Genomic DNA, 17,180 nt, shown 5'->3' with positions numbered 1-17,180 from the left:
TATGGAGCCCTGCTGCAGCTCCTCTTTAACCTGCGCTCGTGTTGGGTTCATTTGTGCCAAAACGCGCATTCACAGATGTGCATTCAGTCGGTGCATCAGTTGAGATTTTTAAGGAGGACGGAGAAGCATCTTGATGATACACATTTCAACCTGTCGCCTCCTTCCTTCAGCCCCCTTTTGTCGATGGACGTTTGAGACGAGGAGAGCTACACGTGTCCCCGCCGCTGCTGCTGCTGCTTTATCGCTGGATTTCTAACACAACAGGAGGAGACAGGTCACATTTCCACTCTTTTTATTTTTCCACGACAGCACAGTGTTTACATTTTAACAGGGGTGGAGGAAAAAAAAACCCTAAAACACATGCCAACCACTGGAGACACACCTGTCTTGTGGACACATTTCAATCAGTAGGGACCAAAGATCTTCTCACCCTCTAGTAGGATTTGACAGCTGCTGTCTTCCAGCTTCAGCATCTGGTGCAGTTATATACCCAATCTCTGTGAGACCTATCACAGTGCATTTCCCCCCTAAGAAACCTTGCAGGTTTTTTGTGCACTAAATGGGATTACACGGACGGTGATTGAGCGGGCCCTGCTGACTCTTATTTCTCGAGCAACCTGTCACCCAATGTCTCGCCTTCTGAATTTCCCCTTTTCTGTCCCAGCGATGGTGGTTTAGAGGGCGAAAGTGTGCGGACTAACAGCCCGGAGACAGCGACACGGTACCAGTCGATGGTCAGCCCCCCTTCCCTTCCCTTCCCTTCCCGGCTGTCAGACTCCTTCGGCGCTTGATGTTGGTCATATCTGGCGGAGAAACATTGCTTTTTTTTAATTCCCTATAATAAAAAAAAGCAGCCCCCCCCACCCACCCCTCTACACATCCAGCCCCGGTTATTTGATTGATTTGGGTCCTCCCAGGGTCGAAAGATGGCGGACCTCGAAGCAGTGCTCGCCGATGTCAGTTATTTGATGGCGATGGAGAAGAGCAAATCTACTCCAGCGGCCCGGGCGAGTAAGAAAATCATCCTGCCGGAACCCAGGTAAAAAAAAAAAAAAAAATACATTTCATTTTACAAAGAGCTTTCATGTTGCCCTTGCTGCTGTGGCCCCCCCCGAGCTTGGGGGTTGTTTGCCTGTCTAATGGATGGATGTGTTGTGCAACCATATAGGGAGATGGAGGCGTGCTTCCTCTCAAACCTGTGACTTACCGTATGCTAAATATGACCGTTTTCATGTTTGTGCTACACCTATAACTTACCAAGAAGTTAACGGGATACGTGCAGTTTAGTGTCCTTAATTATTTTCCAAAAACTTGAGTGTCCCAAATGATGAGGGGCCTTATCCTACCCTAACCCTAACACCTGTTTAACAGGTGGTTTAGCAGGTTCCTAATTAAGGAGATTGTATGGGGAATTTGGGACACTAAACTGCACGTAGAATCTTCCATGGGGAGTTTGGGACACTAAACTGCACGCATACCAAAGTCAACCACTCGCCTCTCACAACTGAGGGGCCACAATAGCGGATTATGGTGCAGGATATGTGTCACATTTTGTTCAAACAATGCCAAGCCTTAATGATGTCCTGTTCTTGCTCTCTGTGCCGACATCTGTCAAACAGACTTACAAACTGGTCGTTAGGCTTGCCCCCGTTGCCAAGCTCACAGTTATTTTCGTCGTCGATGTAATCCGTTGATTATTTTCCCAATTAATCGATTTAGTTGTTTGGTCTGTTAATTGATTTAAAATAAAGTGGATCAGTGTTTTCCTCAAAAAGCCCAAGACGATGTCCTCAAATGTCTGGTTTTGTCCACAACTCAAAGATATTCAGTTTCCTGTCCCAGAGGAGAGAAGAAACTAGAACAATATTCACATTTAACACGCTGACATCAGAGAATATTTGACTTTTTTTTCCCATAAAGAATGACTCAAACTGATTGATCGATTTATCAAAATAGTTGGGGATTAATGTGACCGTTGTGACAACTACAGCTGGGCGCTATGGACCCCAAAAAATCACGATATTTTTGACCAAATACCTCCTATCGATTATTGCGTACAGTTGGTAAGGTAAAATTACTTTGTCACATCCACATACATGTAGCGAAATTCATTCTCTGCATTTAACCCATCCCTCAAGGGAGCAGCGGGCAGCCAATCACAGCGCCAAGGGGACCGACTCCAGATCTGAGCCAGTGCCTTGCTCAAGGGCACTGACTGGAGAACCTAGTACATGTTTTTTGATGGTGGGGGTGAACACGCAACTCCAAACAGGCCCAGAACGACCTGGATTTCGAACCCAGAACCTTCTTGCGGTGAGGCCACAGTGCTAGCCATTGGGGCCACCATGCTAGTGCTTGGCCAAAATATTTACACAATGAGATTTGTGATAAATAATCCTCAGTAATGTGGATACGGCGACTTAGTGGGTAAAGGCAAACGAGAGTCTGGAAAGTTCAGAAAATCGCATCGCTTTGCTGTCATGCAGCCTGTAAAAAAACCGGGATAGGACCACACTTCTATATCACGATATTACAATATCCAAAATCTAAGATATCTAGTCTCTAGGGCTGTGCTCGATTGAAGAAATTCTTAGTCGACTAACACTCATTCAATCGTACCGACTAATCGATTAGTTGATTTAATCGACAGATCTGTAAATCTGAGTTTCTCCGCAAAAGCACCACTTTAATTCTTGTGTTTACCAGAGATGTGCTCGTATGTTTCTTGTAAATAAGTCATTCAGCATGAAAACAAGCATCAACCATGACTAATGGACTAAAGAAATCTAAGACGACTACGACCAAAAACGACCGATTAGTCGACTGATCGACCAAGAGGGAGCAGCCCTTCTAGTCTCATGTCATGATATTGATTTTATATTGACGTATTGCCCAGCTCCATTGATCGTGAGGCTGCTGCTGAGTCTTGTCTGTGGTGTTGTAGCCCCTTTGATGCAGTTGCACACTGTCGGTACATGTGCAGCTCTTGATCCGAAACCCTTTGCTCATCCGAGCTGTTTGCAAGAAACCCAGCATGAGTAGTCCGTCAGATGAAACTACAGCTACAGTCTGATTTCAATAGTGCACCCCTCTTTCCCTCCACCGGCTACACATAATTGCACATCCCTTTTGTCCCTGCTGCTGCGCAGCTTGTCGGGCGCGAATGTCTCTCTTCAGACCACGTTTTATAAGGCATGGAGCCAGTAGTGTAGTCTGTGTGATACGCAGGTATACGCAGTATACTCAATAAAGACACCTCCAGGATTAACCTATACCCACTTTAAAATGCCCAATGACACGTAACAACATACTTTCCATTATATTTTTGATATATTTTGCATGGTCATCTGTGTTTTTCTTCTTCAAATAGGCTAAATAAAGGCATTTCCACTGTAAAGTGGTGCATAAAAGTGTATCAGAATGCAGAAAATGAAGTCATTGATGCTCAAAACTTCTCTAATGGAGGACACCCAGACCCCCCCACTATGATATTCCCCCCCCCAAAAGGTAGATTCTGGCCAATATACAGTACAGTACAGTACACACCCACTACAGTACATTAGACTACACCACTGCATGTAGCTGCGACTTGATTGGAGAGGAAGTGGTTAAGATTTGGTTATTGAGATAGTTGCTTTTCCTACGAGGTCTGTCAGTTCAACTGAGGTATTTGTGTTTAGGCAAATGATCGCCGTTGTGTAAACGCCGGCGCTGTGCCGAAACAGATCTCAACCGGCCGCTTGGCAGCGCCGCCAGATGTAATTTGTGTTTGGCCGTGTTTACATTCATCAACCTTGTACACCACGTTCATTAATCACCGACTGGGAACTATTATTGACACACCCACTCATGTGTAAACCGTGCGTTTTTTGGCTCTACACTTCAAAGTGTTGACGTGGGTTAAACAACCAAATTTGTATTTAAAACCAAGAGTGCATTTTTTTCCTCTTCTTTTCTTTTGGAGGAAGGAGGTCAGCGGTCCAGTTACTGACTGACTTGTCTCGGCAGGTCAGCAGAAAGCAGTGATCCAGACATTGTGTTAACACACACAGTTATGAATATCGGAGTGGAACGATTGTATTAAAGGATATTCTGTAATGGCTAATTAAATGTGCTAACCCTAGATCCATCGCCATTCATGTGTTGGGAGTTAAGAGCGATGTGAAATCGTTCCGTTTCTCGTTTAGGCCTATCCATTCGTCCAAAGGCCCCCTCTGCTCTTGACAGGTTTTAAGAGAACAGTTTCACCTCCAGCCCACGAGCAACAAAGGCTGGCAGGCTTTTGGGAAACGTGGATCGACATTTATCACAATTTTCTGACATTTTAGAGACCGAACTGCAGAATCGACAGATTAGTCGGCAATGAAAAACAATAGTAAGGTTGCAGCCCTCGTGTTTTTCCACACACTATAATGTGATCATTTTGTATCAGATAACAAGGCCAACATGCGTCAATCACAGCCTGTTTCTCAGTGTTGCCTTCCCCTTTTTTTAGATCATTAATAACCACACCAGCAGTTTTTTGCATATTTAAGCCCTTTTGCTCCTCATGACATGGCAGTACTGTGAACCATTTGTGACATTTTTTTCTAAATAAAGTTGACAAACGTAGGTTTCCTTCCTTCAGGCAGTTATTGGTTTCACTTTGTGTCAGTATGGTTCGAAAAGGAACTTGCAGAAACGTGAAGCCTGCTCGTGGCGGGCAATCTATTGCAGTGTACATTTTTAGTCACATTTCATTATTGTCGAGTCAGAAACTACATGGCATTACGTGTCTTTACGTTCCCGAGGCCACTGCTCTGCCATCAGTATGGGAAACTAGCATGGCCACTTGTTGTGCCCTTTTTAGATTCTTTAACAATACTAATAAATAAAAATGTTTTCAACATCCAAAACCATTTGCAGTCCTCAAAGTTTGCTCTAAAAAAGTTTGCATTGCAGTCCCTCCAGAAAAACGCGATTATGCGATGGCATAATTCAACGCATAATCAGCCAAAGTCCGCATATTTATGCGGGAGACGCAAATATGCCGCACTTTCGCCGCATAAATTTCCGATTTCCGCGCGAAATATGTGGGGGCTTGCATGATGTCATAACCCCCGCATTTTCGTTGCAAGAAAGTCCCGTAACATATCTTAGCAGAAAGTTGAAAAAATGTTGCGTTTACTTCAAACAAGAGCAGCCATTTTCCCCTGTTGCCATGGGAACGTTATGAAGTGACGTAATTATGCAACGTCATCGAAAAGCAGCAACTAACAGGGTGCACAGGAGAAGGTAGTTTTTGTGTAAGTTGTTGTTCTGTTATAATAGTTTCAGTATTAGTGTTTGGTGTTCAGTTTCTGTAATTAAACAGTTTTTAATTGGTCACGGTAATACCGTATACCGCGGTAAAATAGGGAGGAGGTTTGACGGTATCAAAATTTGGATACCGCCCCAACCCTACTGGCCACGCGCATGAATAGTCGTGTTTAAATATGGAGCCAGAATACACGCGCAACAGTAAATCTGACTTTGTTAAATTATCACTTGGTGGAATTATTGTTTTTTAACAGTGTGATGGGTAAACTGTTGACTCACAACGAATCAAAAATAATGTTAAACTGAATTAGTATGTTGGATCAGAATTGGACGAAGAAGTCCGGAGAATAATTTGGGTATTTCCAGTGGACACACATGGTAATGGGTTTTAATACTTGCTTTTGTAGACCTTGATCGTACTTTTGTTGAATCGGTTGATGGCTAATGTTCGTTTTCTTGTTGGACTTCCAAAGTTTTTAGATTGTTTTTGGATCAAAACGGCATTGCAGGTGTAGCCTTAGTTCAGGAGCCTCCAATGAAAGCTTTAAGCACTTGACACAGACTGTTTTCAAGGCATTTGGTATTTTTAATTACACATTGAATAGCTTATTTGAATCATTTAATAACTCAAAATGCAGTCGGGCCACTCTGTATGAATGTCAACAGCCTTGGTACTCAACCCAAAACATTGAGCACCAAGCGCCACACAAATCAAAGACTTAGTACTTGATTGGATTACAAGTAGCCACTAACTGAACTACTTTTATTGAATCTATAAATCTGTTTTAAATTCTGCAGTTTTAAAGGTGCCCTGCCACACCTATTTCATGACTTTGTGGTGATGTCTGAAGGTCTACCATGGACTCTGTAACCTTGGTTACCTTGTTTCAAGCCATTCTAGCGCGGTATAGAAAGCCTGCAGGAAGACTCAGCTCGATTTCTGCCAGTTCTCGTTAATATTCAACAAGCTAAGCTGTTTGAATCTGATTGGCTAACAGCTAGCCAATGAGAGCCTGGCTGTCGGAATCCTTTACCCAGCCCAACTGGGCGAGCTCATGAATAGTAATGAGCTCAGGCAGTATGATGTCAGACTGACCAGCTTTTGTGATTGGTCTGATTTCTCTGCTTATTTCTGTTCAGTGTCTAGAGCTGACAGAGGAGGTAGCAGTTCATTTTCATATTCACAGCACAACACAAACACATATGGACCTGACATATTTCAAAAAATGCAAGTAAAAATGGTTTTGTATGGCAGGGCACCTTTTTAATTAGCTTTGTAGCAACAACTTGAATGTAACGGATGTTTATTAATATCAAAAAGTTACGCACTAAAGCTTTAAAGTGCCCATATTATGAAAATAGCAAAGCACTGCTACAACACACACAAGTTCACCGTAATCTCCAAAAGAACTACTTCCATGTGCGCCCTGGTTTAGAAGAAGTCTCCCAGCTGATCCTGCCTTGTAAGTGACTGAAGTCGGAGAAACAGCCTTTCTTTTACTGTCTGTGGAGCTAGCTGACATGCTCTACATCTGAGCTACTGCGCGAGTGCGATCAAAGATAGTACAGAAGATGAAAAGAGGTTTCACTCTGTAGCTAAAACAGAGACCAGGTGAAAAGAGGATCTGCAGCAGTGAGAGATAGCTGTGCAGTACAACAAAAATATGGTGTTTTTTGAAAATTAAACCATGTAAACCTATTCCGGTACAACCTTTTTAAAATACAATTATGAGCCTGAAAATGAGCATAATATGGGCGCTTCAAGGATTAAATAAGCACCATCCACCAGCCAAATGCTGGTTAAAATATGAAAGAGGCTGGTAGATTTGCTGCATTCACCAAGCCAATGAAACGGTGGTTATCTATTGAGTGGCTGGTAAAAATGTGAACATGTACTAGCCATTAGGCTGTTGGACAGAGAAGTACATTTTGAACCCTGACCCCCTAGTCTCCGTCTCACGTGCGGTGTTTAGCTGTCGGTGCTCCGTTCAGGCCGTGCACGTCATCATCGTCGCATTTGACCGTGACAGGTGACTAATTGAGTTTGCTGCGCCTCCATTCAAGTTAGGAATCCAGGTCGGGAAACATTGACACAGGAAGGTAATCCACGGATTGGGAGCCGCGAGCCTCCCGAGGTGTTTACGAAACCAAAGACAACAGCTGGCCTTTTTGACGAATTAGCACATTATCAACCGGAGCTCAGATTAGCTGAAACTGATACCTGCGCACACAGGTCTTGTCGTTGTTGTTTTTTTTTTTAGAACTTGCATCCTGCAGAGGCATTTCTGTCGGAACAAACCAGAACAAGCTTCTCTTGTGCTAGTGATTTTATGTTCGGTATGAGCTTTTGTTATTTATTACCCATTATTGCACAGGAGATGCAGAGATAAAAGCCTAAACTAATGGGCTTATAAAAGCACTTTCACATGGAGGAAATCAGTCTGCACAAGCAAGACTTGCATAATATGAAAATTTACTTAAAACATCCCAATGATGTCTCCAGTCCGACTGGATGAAATGGTTGCATTGTGTCTTTTTTTTTCCCCCCCTCTCTGTGCAGCCTTATCAAACATAGCGTTATCACGTTTAAGTGCATTAGATGGTTTCAGAGGAATTGCTTTAATTTGGATTGCAAATGATGTGAGAATAAAGTGCTGAACACGAGAGAGAGGCGTGAGCAGGAAATTTGGGAGAGTACGGCTGGTATCTGTGGATCTGGTTTAATGGCTGAATTTGATACGAGATCGTAGAGATGGCGTGCAAAGCCGCACACTTTAGTTCAGTCGTTCACGTGTTGAAGCTTTCAGCCGCACGCTGGTTGGGGAGGGCGCTTTGGGGATAACGTGGTGCTGATACATTCTCGGCAGGCCAAGGTTAAGTCCTCTGGCAGAGAGGTGAGATTCTGACAGCAACACTGGAGCCGTTGGGGAGGGCGATCGGACTGCTGGTCTGGAGAAACCCACATAAGATAGACGAGACACGATGACCTTATCCAGGAGGTGGAGATACGACGGGCCCCGAGGCCCTGTTTACACGTACGTGGTTATTTTTGAAAACCCGGAGACATTTCCCTTCGTTCACACGCAAACGGAGAATTCTGCCTCTGAAACGAGAGTCTTTCTAAAACCTCCGGCCAGAGTGGAGATGTTTGAAATCTTCGTTTGCACGTAAACTGAGACAAATGGAGGTTTAGGCAGCAGAGAGAGAGAGAGAGAGAGAGAGAGGAAGTGATTGGTTGTTGCTGTTGTTTCTGGATTCTGATTGGCTAACGTGGGCTTGAGCTTCTCGTTACACCGCCACCTACAGGTCTGGCGTACTCTTGGCTGCATTGACGGCATATACACACACACACACACACACACACATACACACACACACACACACACACACACACACACACACGGGTACATGTAAACGAACACTATTCTGAAAGAGGGTTTGCAGACCCCACAAGTATACTGTAGTCCCTGGTTTTTGGACCCCACGAATATAGTAAAACAGGTACACACACACACACACACACACACACACACACACACGCAAAATCTGCATTTACACCTGTTCGACGAAGAGGGAAAATATTTCAGAGGGTTTTCCCATAGAACTCCAATAAAAACAACACACACACACACACACACAGGGTTTAAAAAAATTAAGAGGGTTTGCAGAAATAAATGGTTTTGACCCCACATTAAACAAACAAAACACACAAAAAACAAAAAAAAAAAAAAAAACAAAGGGAAAATCTGGCATTTTACGTCTGTTTTCGGAGCGACAGAGGGGGAAAATATTTCAGTCGACACATTAAGTGGAACCGAAACGAGGAACCGAAATTTGCGTTCTGATCCGGTCCGGTTCCTACCGGTTGCGTAGTAGAACCGGGCTTCGGTACCCAACCCTACTCCTTTTAGGATACGCGAAACGTTAACAGGCCTAGTCGTCAATAATGTTAGCCAAACTACAAAATAAAAACGCTGGATGTCTGTCCCAGACAAAATCAGCACTCTGTGTTGTTGAAATATTGAATCACCTTTTTGTCACCTTTTTCAGCCCTTGTCAGTTTGCAGGTATGATTTTCCTACCGTGTACTCGTGACCTAGATCTGTAAAAGTATAACATTAGCTAGTAGGGGTGGGGGGAAAAAATCGATACAGCATAGTATCGTGATATTTTTCGTGGCAATACTGTATCGATACACAGACGCCAAGTATCGATCTTTTATGATATATGTGTTGGTCAGTCTGTCTGCTTGACAATCTCATTTTGCAGCAATAACATTGAAGTGAGATGAACAGACAGAGAAATTTATCTTTTTAGATAGAACAAATATTGCAATATGTTTAAAATCGCAATAATATCGTATCGTGACATGGGTATTGTGATGATATCGTATCGTGAGGCCTCTGGTGATTCCCACCCCTATTAGCTAGTGTAACGTTATCTGCCAAAGTGGAAACTCGGCTGTCGACAGGATCAATTCAGATGACATCTGATATCTTAATTGTCAAACGTGACTTACAAGAAGTATTATTTCCATAAGTGAAAAAACGACGTCCCATGCCAGTGTTTTCCCCCCTAGGTTTGTGAACAACATTTGGCTTTTTTTCCATTACATGATGGAGGTGTCAAACTCAATTTCCCAGAGGGCCACACTGGAAACTAAGAATCACATCAAGGGCCAGGCTTTTATTTCATCGAAAAAGTCAAGGATCTTTTACTGGATTATTGCGTGTCTCATATATACATAAAGCCCCCAAAAAGTAACTTGGGCATCAAAGAAAAAAGCGACCAAAAAAAAAAACAAAAAAAAAAACGCCAGAAAAGGCCCCAAAAACGTTGGAAAAGTGGCGAAAAAGTGACAGAAACTTCAGAAAAAAAGCTACAAAAACTAGGCGGGCCAAAATGTATCGTGAACCTAAATTGATATGAGGGTCGGATCAAAATCTGCGTGGGGCCGCATTTGGCCCGCGGGCCTCGAGTTTGACACACGTGATGTAATGGAAAAGCGCCATTAGGTGCACACATTTTGGTTTCGTCATCAAGAAAAATGCAATTTGATGTCATGTCACACCGTTTTTATTACCGATATCTGCGTCTAAAACGTTGGGAAAAGCTCGAGGAGATAATTAATAAAATAACTCAAAAAGTTCAAAGACACAACTTGTCAATGACCCTCGTGGTTGCCTTCCCGACGACGATGCAACTTTTAGTTTTTCTGGGTCAAAATTTTTAATGAAAAAAAAAAAAACAATGTCGCCGCTTTTTGGATGTTTGTGGATTTTTTTTTTTTGCTCTTAATTTTTATGTTTTTGAAGCTTTTTCCTACATTTATGTCACCTTTTTTTATTTTTTATTTTATTTTTTACATGTTATAAAATTGAATAAAACACCCAAATTCAATGAGAGTAGTGAACTGATCATTTATTTTACTTGTGAAGAGTAATATAAGTAATATAAGGAACTATATATATATATATATATATATATATATATATATATATATTTATTTAATGCTCACATTTCACATTCAGTCGGCTTAGGTGGTGCGCCCCCTCTAACTGTAGGGGAAAACCCTGCAGGCTTCAGGGTTTCCTTTTTTAGGATTTTTTTTTAGCAACTCCATGAAATGGAGCTGACACTTCGCTGCAACCCTAACAAATATATGTATTCACCTCTATTCACACACCCAATGAGGCATATTCTCAGCTGTGATTGAACTATATTTTTGACTTCCTATATAGGCCAACTTTGATCTCGACATATAGGCTATAAGCATTATGTAGCAAATAACAATAAACCCACTATTAATTACATCATCTTAATGCAGGGTCACTACTTCAGCATGGAAATAATGCTCCTCAAATACAAACGTGAGCAATCGCTATTATATCGAATCGACAGCCACGTGCAATTTAGCTCACAAACAACGAAAATCACCAGTTAACTTAATTTAAATTTGCAAGACCAGGCTTAAAGGGATACTCCACCGTCTGTTGAAATAGTGCTCATCAGGTCTCCCCTGGCTGTAGATAGGTGGGCCAATGCATTTTTATTGTCTCAGTGCAAGTAATTAGGTTGTTTTTTTTGGTCTTTTGTTGGCTCACTTTTAGTCACAACATGCTGACCGGCAACATAGGATTCACTCTAACAATGCAGCCCTATTTCTGATACCGTGGGGGGGGGGGCGCCATGGTCAAATGACCACAGAGGAAACACTGATGCTTGGTCTGGTTTTCTACTTTACTCCCAAGTAAAAATACAAAGTAACGTAATTTAAAAAAACCCAATAAACATTTGTCAGTTGAGCTCTGGTAAAAATAACTTTTCAATCACCCTGTTTCTTCATCTGTGTGACTCATGGTTGTAATTACTTCGCTGTATTTGAGTTCAATATTGATTCACGTAACATTTTAATATCGTGTAGTGGTACTCCCGGGGCGAGCAGTTTGCTCAGGATTATTAATGTCCTTCTCGGATGATGCGCTGACTCATCAGGAAAAAAAAAAAAAAAGCCCCAATGGGCCCGTTTGACTCCTCCAAGACGACTCTGCCTCAAACGGTTAAAGCAGAAGAAGTCCTACTCGTAACGTACGCAGATTTCCAAAGAGAGTGCCGTTGTCGCACGTGTGTGTGTGTGTGTGTGTGTGTGTGTGTGTGTGTGTGTGTGTGTGTGTGTGTGTGTGTGTGTGCAGCCTCAAGTAGACGCCTGTCGTCTTCCGTTTCAGCTGATTTTTCGCTATTTCGTTCACTTGTTTCGGTTTTGTTGCTCAAACGGTGATTGCTGATTAGGAAATAGGGGTGTCACGATACCAAAAATTCAGCACTTGGTGCCAATACCGGTAAAATAACACTGTTCTCGATGCCGATTTAGCTAACACAATTTTCTAAGACTCCATGTACTTGAAACATGAACTTCTTTATTAAAATATTTGAAAAATGTCATTACAAGACGTGCAATCCAGCATAGAACGTAATAAAATGCAATTAAAGTGATGGTTCGGAGTAATTCACCCTAGGGTCCTTTGCACCATGACCTCGAGCCAAACACCCCCCCAGAAGCTTTTTTCACCTGGGTCTAACATTGGGCGAGTTAGCGTAGAGTAGCGTTAGCCGCTGAATAGCTTAGCGCAGGGGCTAATGGATCCACGTTTGTATCTTGTAAGTTACCCCACTAATAATGCCTGAAATGATACCAAACGTCTACAAGTAGTACAAATAGGTTATGCACTCATAAAACGATGGATTGGAAAGTTTGTAAGTACACCAGAAGTTTATGTAAATAACACTTGCCTGCTCTCTTCAGCTCTCTGCTGTTGTTGTTGCTGCTGTGAGACGAGTGCTTAGGGCCGTCTACAAATTACAGCACCGAAAAGAGATGCAACAAAAATATTTATTACTTACAAACTTTCCAATCCATCGTTTTATGAGAGCATAACCTATTTGTACTACTTGTAGACGTTTGGTATCATTTCGGCCATTATTAGTGGGGTAACTTACAAGATACAAACGTGGATCCATTAGCCCCTGCGCTAAGCTATTCAGCTGATAACGCTACTCTAGCTAACTCTCCCAATGTTCGACCCAGGTGAAAAAAGCTTCTGGGGGGGGGTGTTTGGCTCGAGGTCATGGTGCAAAGGACCCTAGGGTGAAATTACTCCGAACCATCACTTTAATGGTCATAGTGCAACAACTAGTGTCCCCAGACACGTTCCAGACTTGTACTGGGTATGGGCAAAAGCACTGCAAAACAAAACCAGTGCATATAGCAGTGCAGCCATTCAGCTGACAAGATGAACATGGTTTTGGCAAAATTGCATAATTTTTCACCGCATTTCACACTTTTGCTTGGCTAGTTCAAGGTTTTTACGGACGAAAAAACTAACCTGTGAACATGGTCTTGGGTAAGTCGGGAACGTCTTGGCCTCGCAGTGATTCCTGAGACGCCGAAGACCCTTTCGGAAGCGCAGCTTGAAGCCGCGACGCAGAGATGCCTCCTTGCAAATTCTGCAAGTTGAGGTATCGTGCCGCTATTCATTTTTCCACCAGATGAGAGGGCTTCGAATTACGGCAGGAACCGCTAGAAACGCAACAACCTCGCCGTCCACGCCAGACACACTTTATTGGCTCAGAATTACGGCAACAATGGCTAAACACACTGCAAAGTCATGGTCCTCCCTTCCTGATTTACAGCCCCCACCCCCCCGGGAATTAATGGGAATAAACTGGATGTTTTTAATATTGCTTTCCATGGGAAGTTTTTAGCTGGGGAATTCTGGAAACATTTCAATTTTGATTTACTATAGTTAGTGGGCTATACAATTAACACACATAGGTTCATAATAGCAGTGGGTTATGTATTGCCCAGTATGTAGTAGCCTATATGCTGGTTACTGCGTTCATGTCATTGACGAATACAGGGAGGACATTCAACTGAAGTTGCATTAAATCGGTTTGTTTTAACCAAGATTATGCTGCAAGATGTTTTTTTTTTTCAACTACATTTAAGTTCCCTGTTATAGACTAACAGAATTATAACAAGCAATATTAAAAATATCCAGTTTATTCCCATTTAATTCCGGTTTATTCCCATGGAAAGTTTCCATCTTAGAAAATTCCTGGAATTTTGCAACCCTGGTTGTCAACTATTAAATTAACCGCCATCTATTTAGATAATCGCTTGATCAGGTTGGGTCATTTTTTATAAAAGAAAGTAAAAATTCTCTGATTCCAGCTTGTTAAATGTGAATATTCTTCTAGTGTCTTCTCTCCTCTGTGACAGTAAACTGAATATATTTGAGTTGTGGACAAAACAATCTTCATCTTGGGCTTTTTTGGGGAAACACTGATCCACATTTTTCACCATTTTCTGACATTTTAGAGACCAAAACAACTGATCCATTCATCCAGAAAAATAATCGACCGATTTATCAACCATGAAAATAATGGTTTAGTTGCAGCCCGAGTTGATTTAATCGACCGATCGGGACATCGTGTCAGCCAGCCATCGTGTTCTAATCACACGAGGTGCTATATCCCGAAAGTAACATTTGTTGCTACGACGAAAAATCGATACAGCATAGTATCGCAATATTTTTCGTGGCAATACTGTGTCGATACACAGACGGCAAGTATCCATCTATCATTATATCTGTGTTGGTCAGTCTGTCTGCTTGACAATCCCATTTTGCAGCAATAAAATTGAAGTGAGATGAACAGACAGAGACATGTATCTTTTTAGATAAAAACAGATTTTCCTTTTGGGGACATCATTTTAAATTGGGAAAAATTTGAAGTTGGAAAAAAGGTAATAAATTGCAATATATCGCAGAATATTGCAATATGTTTAAAATCGCAATAATATTGTATCGTGAGGTAAGTATCGTGATTATATCGTATCGTGAGGCCTCTGGAGATTCCCACCCCTAGAGACAGCATTGTTTTTCTTTTGTTTTAGGCTTCACACAGGGGTAGACAAGGTTTCAGCAGCTATAAAGGCAGATTTATCCCCTTCTGGCAGCACCTAAAGCTGAATAAATGTGAAATGCGTCAAAAAAGTCCCAGAAACGGTGCAAAAAAACCCGGCAAAACGACAGGGGAAAAAAGCATCAAAGTAACTTAAAGACTTTTCTCAGATCTAACGATTGAAGTTGGACTTCTTTAGCACGTTTTGTCCTCTTATTATCTGCTCTAGCTTTTCCAATGTTTTAGACGCAGATACGGTGATTAGTGACGGTCCATAATGATGTCAAATTGCATATTTCTTTCACTGAAAAACATCACATTTTGGTGAGGAAAGACCCTGAGCCAAATATGCGCACCGAAGTCTCCCACAAACCCAGGGGAGACGCAGATAAAGGTATCTAATCCAAAGTCTTTTCACTCCCTCAGTACCTGAGCTAAAAGGAAATGATGGCTTGTCTGAAAATTGCTCCATTTGTCTTATGCAGCTCCATCCACACACAACCCCCTCTCCCTCCCCTAATCCCTATACTTACTTACTGTACTAGTTGCAGTCAGGTGCCAAGCAGTAGCCAGAAAAACAGGTTTTTAAAGCTAACTAGTCTTCCAGGTAAAGAGTAAATGCATGCCTAGAGGCTTAAATGAGCTTACAGAAGGTTTCGGGTCATGTTTGTTTCGTCAGCCCTAACCCTAACTGACCGATTTAATGCTGCAGTGTTTCTTAAACCGGTGGAGGGCTGCAACTAACGATTATTTTCATCGTTGATTAATCTCTTGATTGCTTTCTGGATGAATGTATTGGTTGTTTGGTCGATAAAATGTCAAATGGTAAAAACAAATGTGGATCACAGTTCCCCCAAAAGCCCAAGATGACGTCCTCAAATGTCTTGCTCTGTCCACAACTCAAATATATTCAGTTTCCTGTCCCAGAGGAGAGAAGAAACTAGAACAATATTCACATTTAACACGCTGACATCAGAGAATATTTATTTTTTGGGATTAAATTGCCAAAAATAGTTGGAGATTAGTTGAACGGTTGACAACTAACGATTAACCCTTCAAACGGGGAACGAAGAAATGCTCTTCCAGTGCCTAAAGTAAATTAAAATCAGTAGAACCTAAGCTGAAAGGTTATGTAAGTCAATAAATAATAGTAGTTAATAAAACTATTGCAATTGTGCCATGAATAAAATACAAAAATCTGACCCGTTTTCATCAAATTATACTAAATAAAAACGCACAAAAAAATGTACGGTTTCTAGATGTAGAAACGTGCAAAATATCTTAACACTCCATGAGTTAGTTATTTATTTATTTATTTTTAGTAAAAAGACACTCAACCCAATCAAGGAGCCATTAGTTAGCAACACTGGGAGCAGGGGAATCTATTTAATTTTATTTATTTATTTTAACTTATTTAAATTTATTTGTCTTCGTGGGTCAATATTAAAAAATTCGCTTTTTAAACGTTTTTGTCGCTCTTTGTTTTCACTACAACTACTTAATTTTGAATTAACTTGTGACAACCCTATGTTCCTGTGTTGTGTCTAAGTGACTGATGGGAACAGTCTTTGACATTGGTCCAGTAGTAAGAGAGATCGCTGCAGCCAGCGGCTGAGAAACGAGCTAAAATCTAAGTTAATAGAGCAATTGTGCAGCTTATATTTACCTTCACAAAAGTGCTGGTTTTGCTGCTGACAGACTCAGATTAATATTCTAGTATATTCTATTTAAGTTTCTACGCGCGAAAGTCACCGGACGCCACAATCTTCTGAACGTAGTCATACTGAGAGATCCAGAGAGAGCTGTGTGGAGCTGATAGTCTTAATTAGCTTTGTAGCAACTCATTTGGCAACGGCTTGAATGTAACGGACGTTCATTCATATCAAAAAGTCACGCACTAAAGCTTTAAAGCGCCTTTTTTAAACTCATTAAAATATCGATATTTGGCGCCAACGTGTAGATTCTCGTATCGCTTAAAGGACAACGATATATTGCCGTATCGCTATTTTGTCCCACCCCTGGTCTAAAGTATATTTGAACACATCAAAGCCTTGGCACTGGGCTGTGTGGTCTGTTATCAACACGGTTTAATTACTTACATGGCCACAGACGCAGCTCTAAAAATGACAGTGAGATCCTGTTAACATGTTAAATATTGACACACGTGCACACTTCCTGCAGCGTTAAATAGTCACCAAGACAATGTTGGTGAGCGTCAGCGTGGAGATCAGCAGCTAATTAAAGCTGGGCCTTCTTTACACTTACTGATCCTAGTACTTCGGGAGCTTTTAATGGTAAAAGAAGGAGCTCAGAACAGTAAAATACTTTGCACATCTATAATGTGATGCAGGCGCATCGGAGGGTGGGGGAGTGGGTCAAAAGTTGCAAAGAAAGTCCTTCACACTGTCCAACTTGGAAAG

At 41.7% G+C, this 17,180-nt stretch overlaps 1 protein-coding gene across 1 annotated transcript in view; it reads left to right on the top strand.

The window, feature by feature from the left end:
- The first annotated feature begins 435 nt into the window (after window positions 1-435).
- grk3 (G protein-coupled receptor kinase 3) overlaps window positions 436-17,180 on the top strand; it is a 117,340-nt gene continuing 100,595 nt past the window's right edge. Inside the window, 1 exon segment of the mRNA XM_039779065.1 lies at window positions 436-1,039. Within this exon segment, the coding sequence (XP_039634999.1) occupies window positions 927-1,039 (113 nt within the window). The 5' untranslated portion in view covers window positions 436-926.

Source organism: Perca fluviatilis, chromosome 17, assembly GCF_010015445.1.
Source record: "Perca fluviatilis chromosome 17, GENO_Pfluv_1.0, whole genome shotgun sequence".
In the NCBI taxonomy this organism is placed as follows: domain Eukaryota; kingdom Metazoa; phylum Chordata; class Actinopteri; order Perciformes; family Percidae; genus Perca; species Perca fluviatilis.
This window is presented reverse-complemented; position numbering and strand designations above follow the sequence as displayed.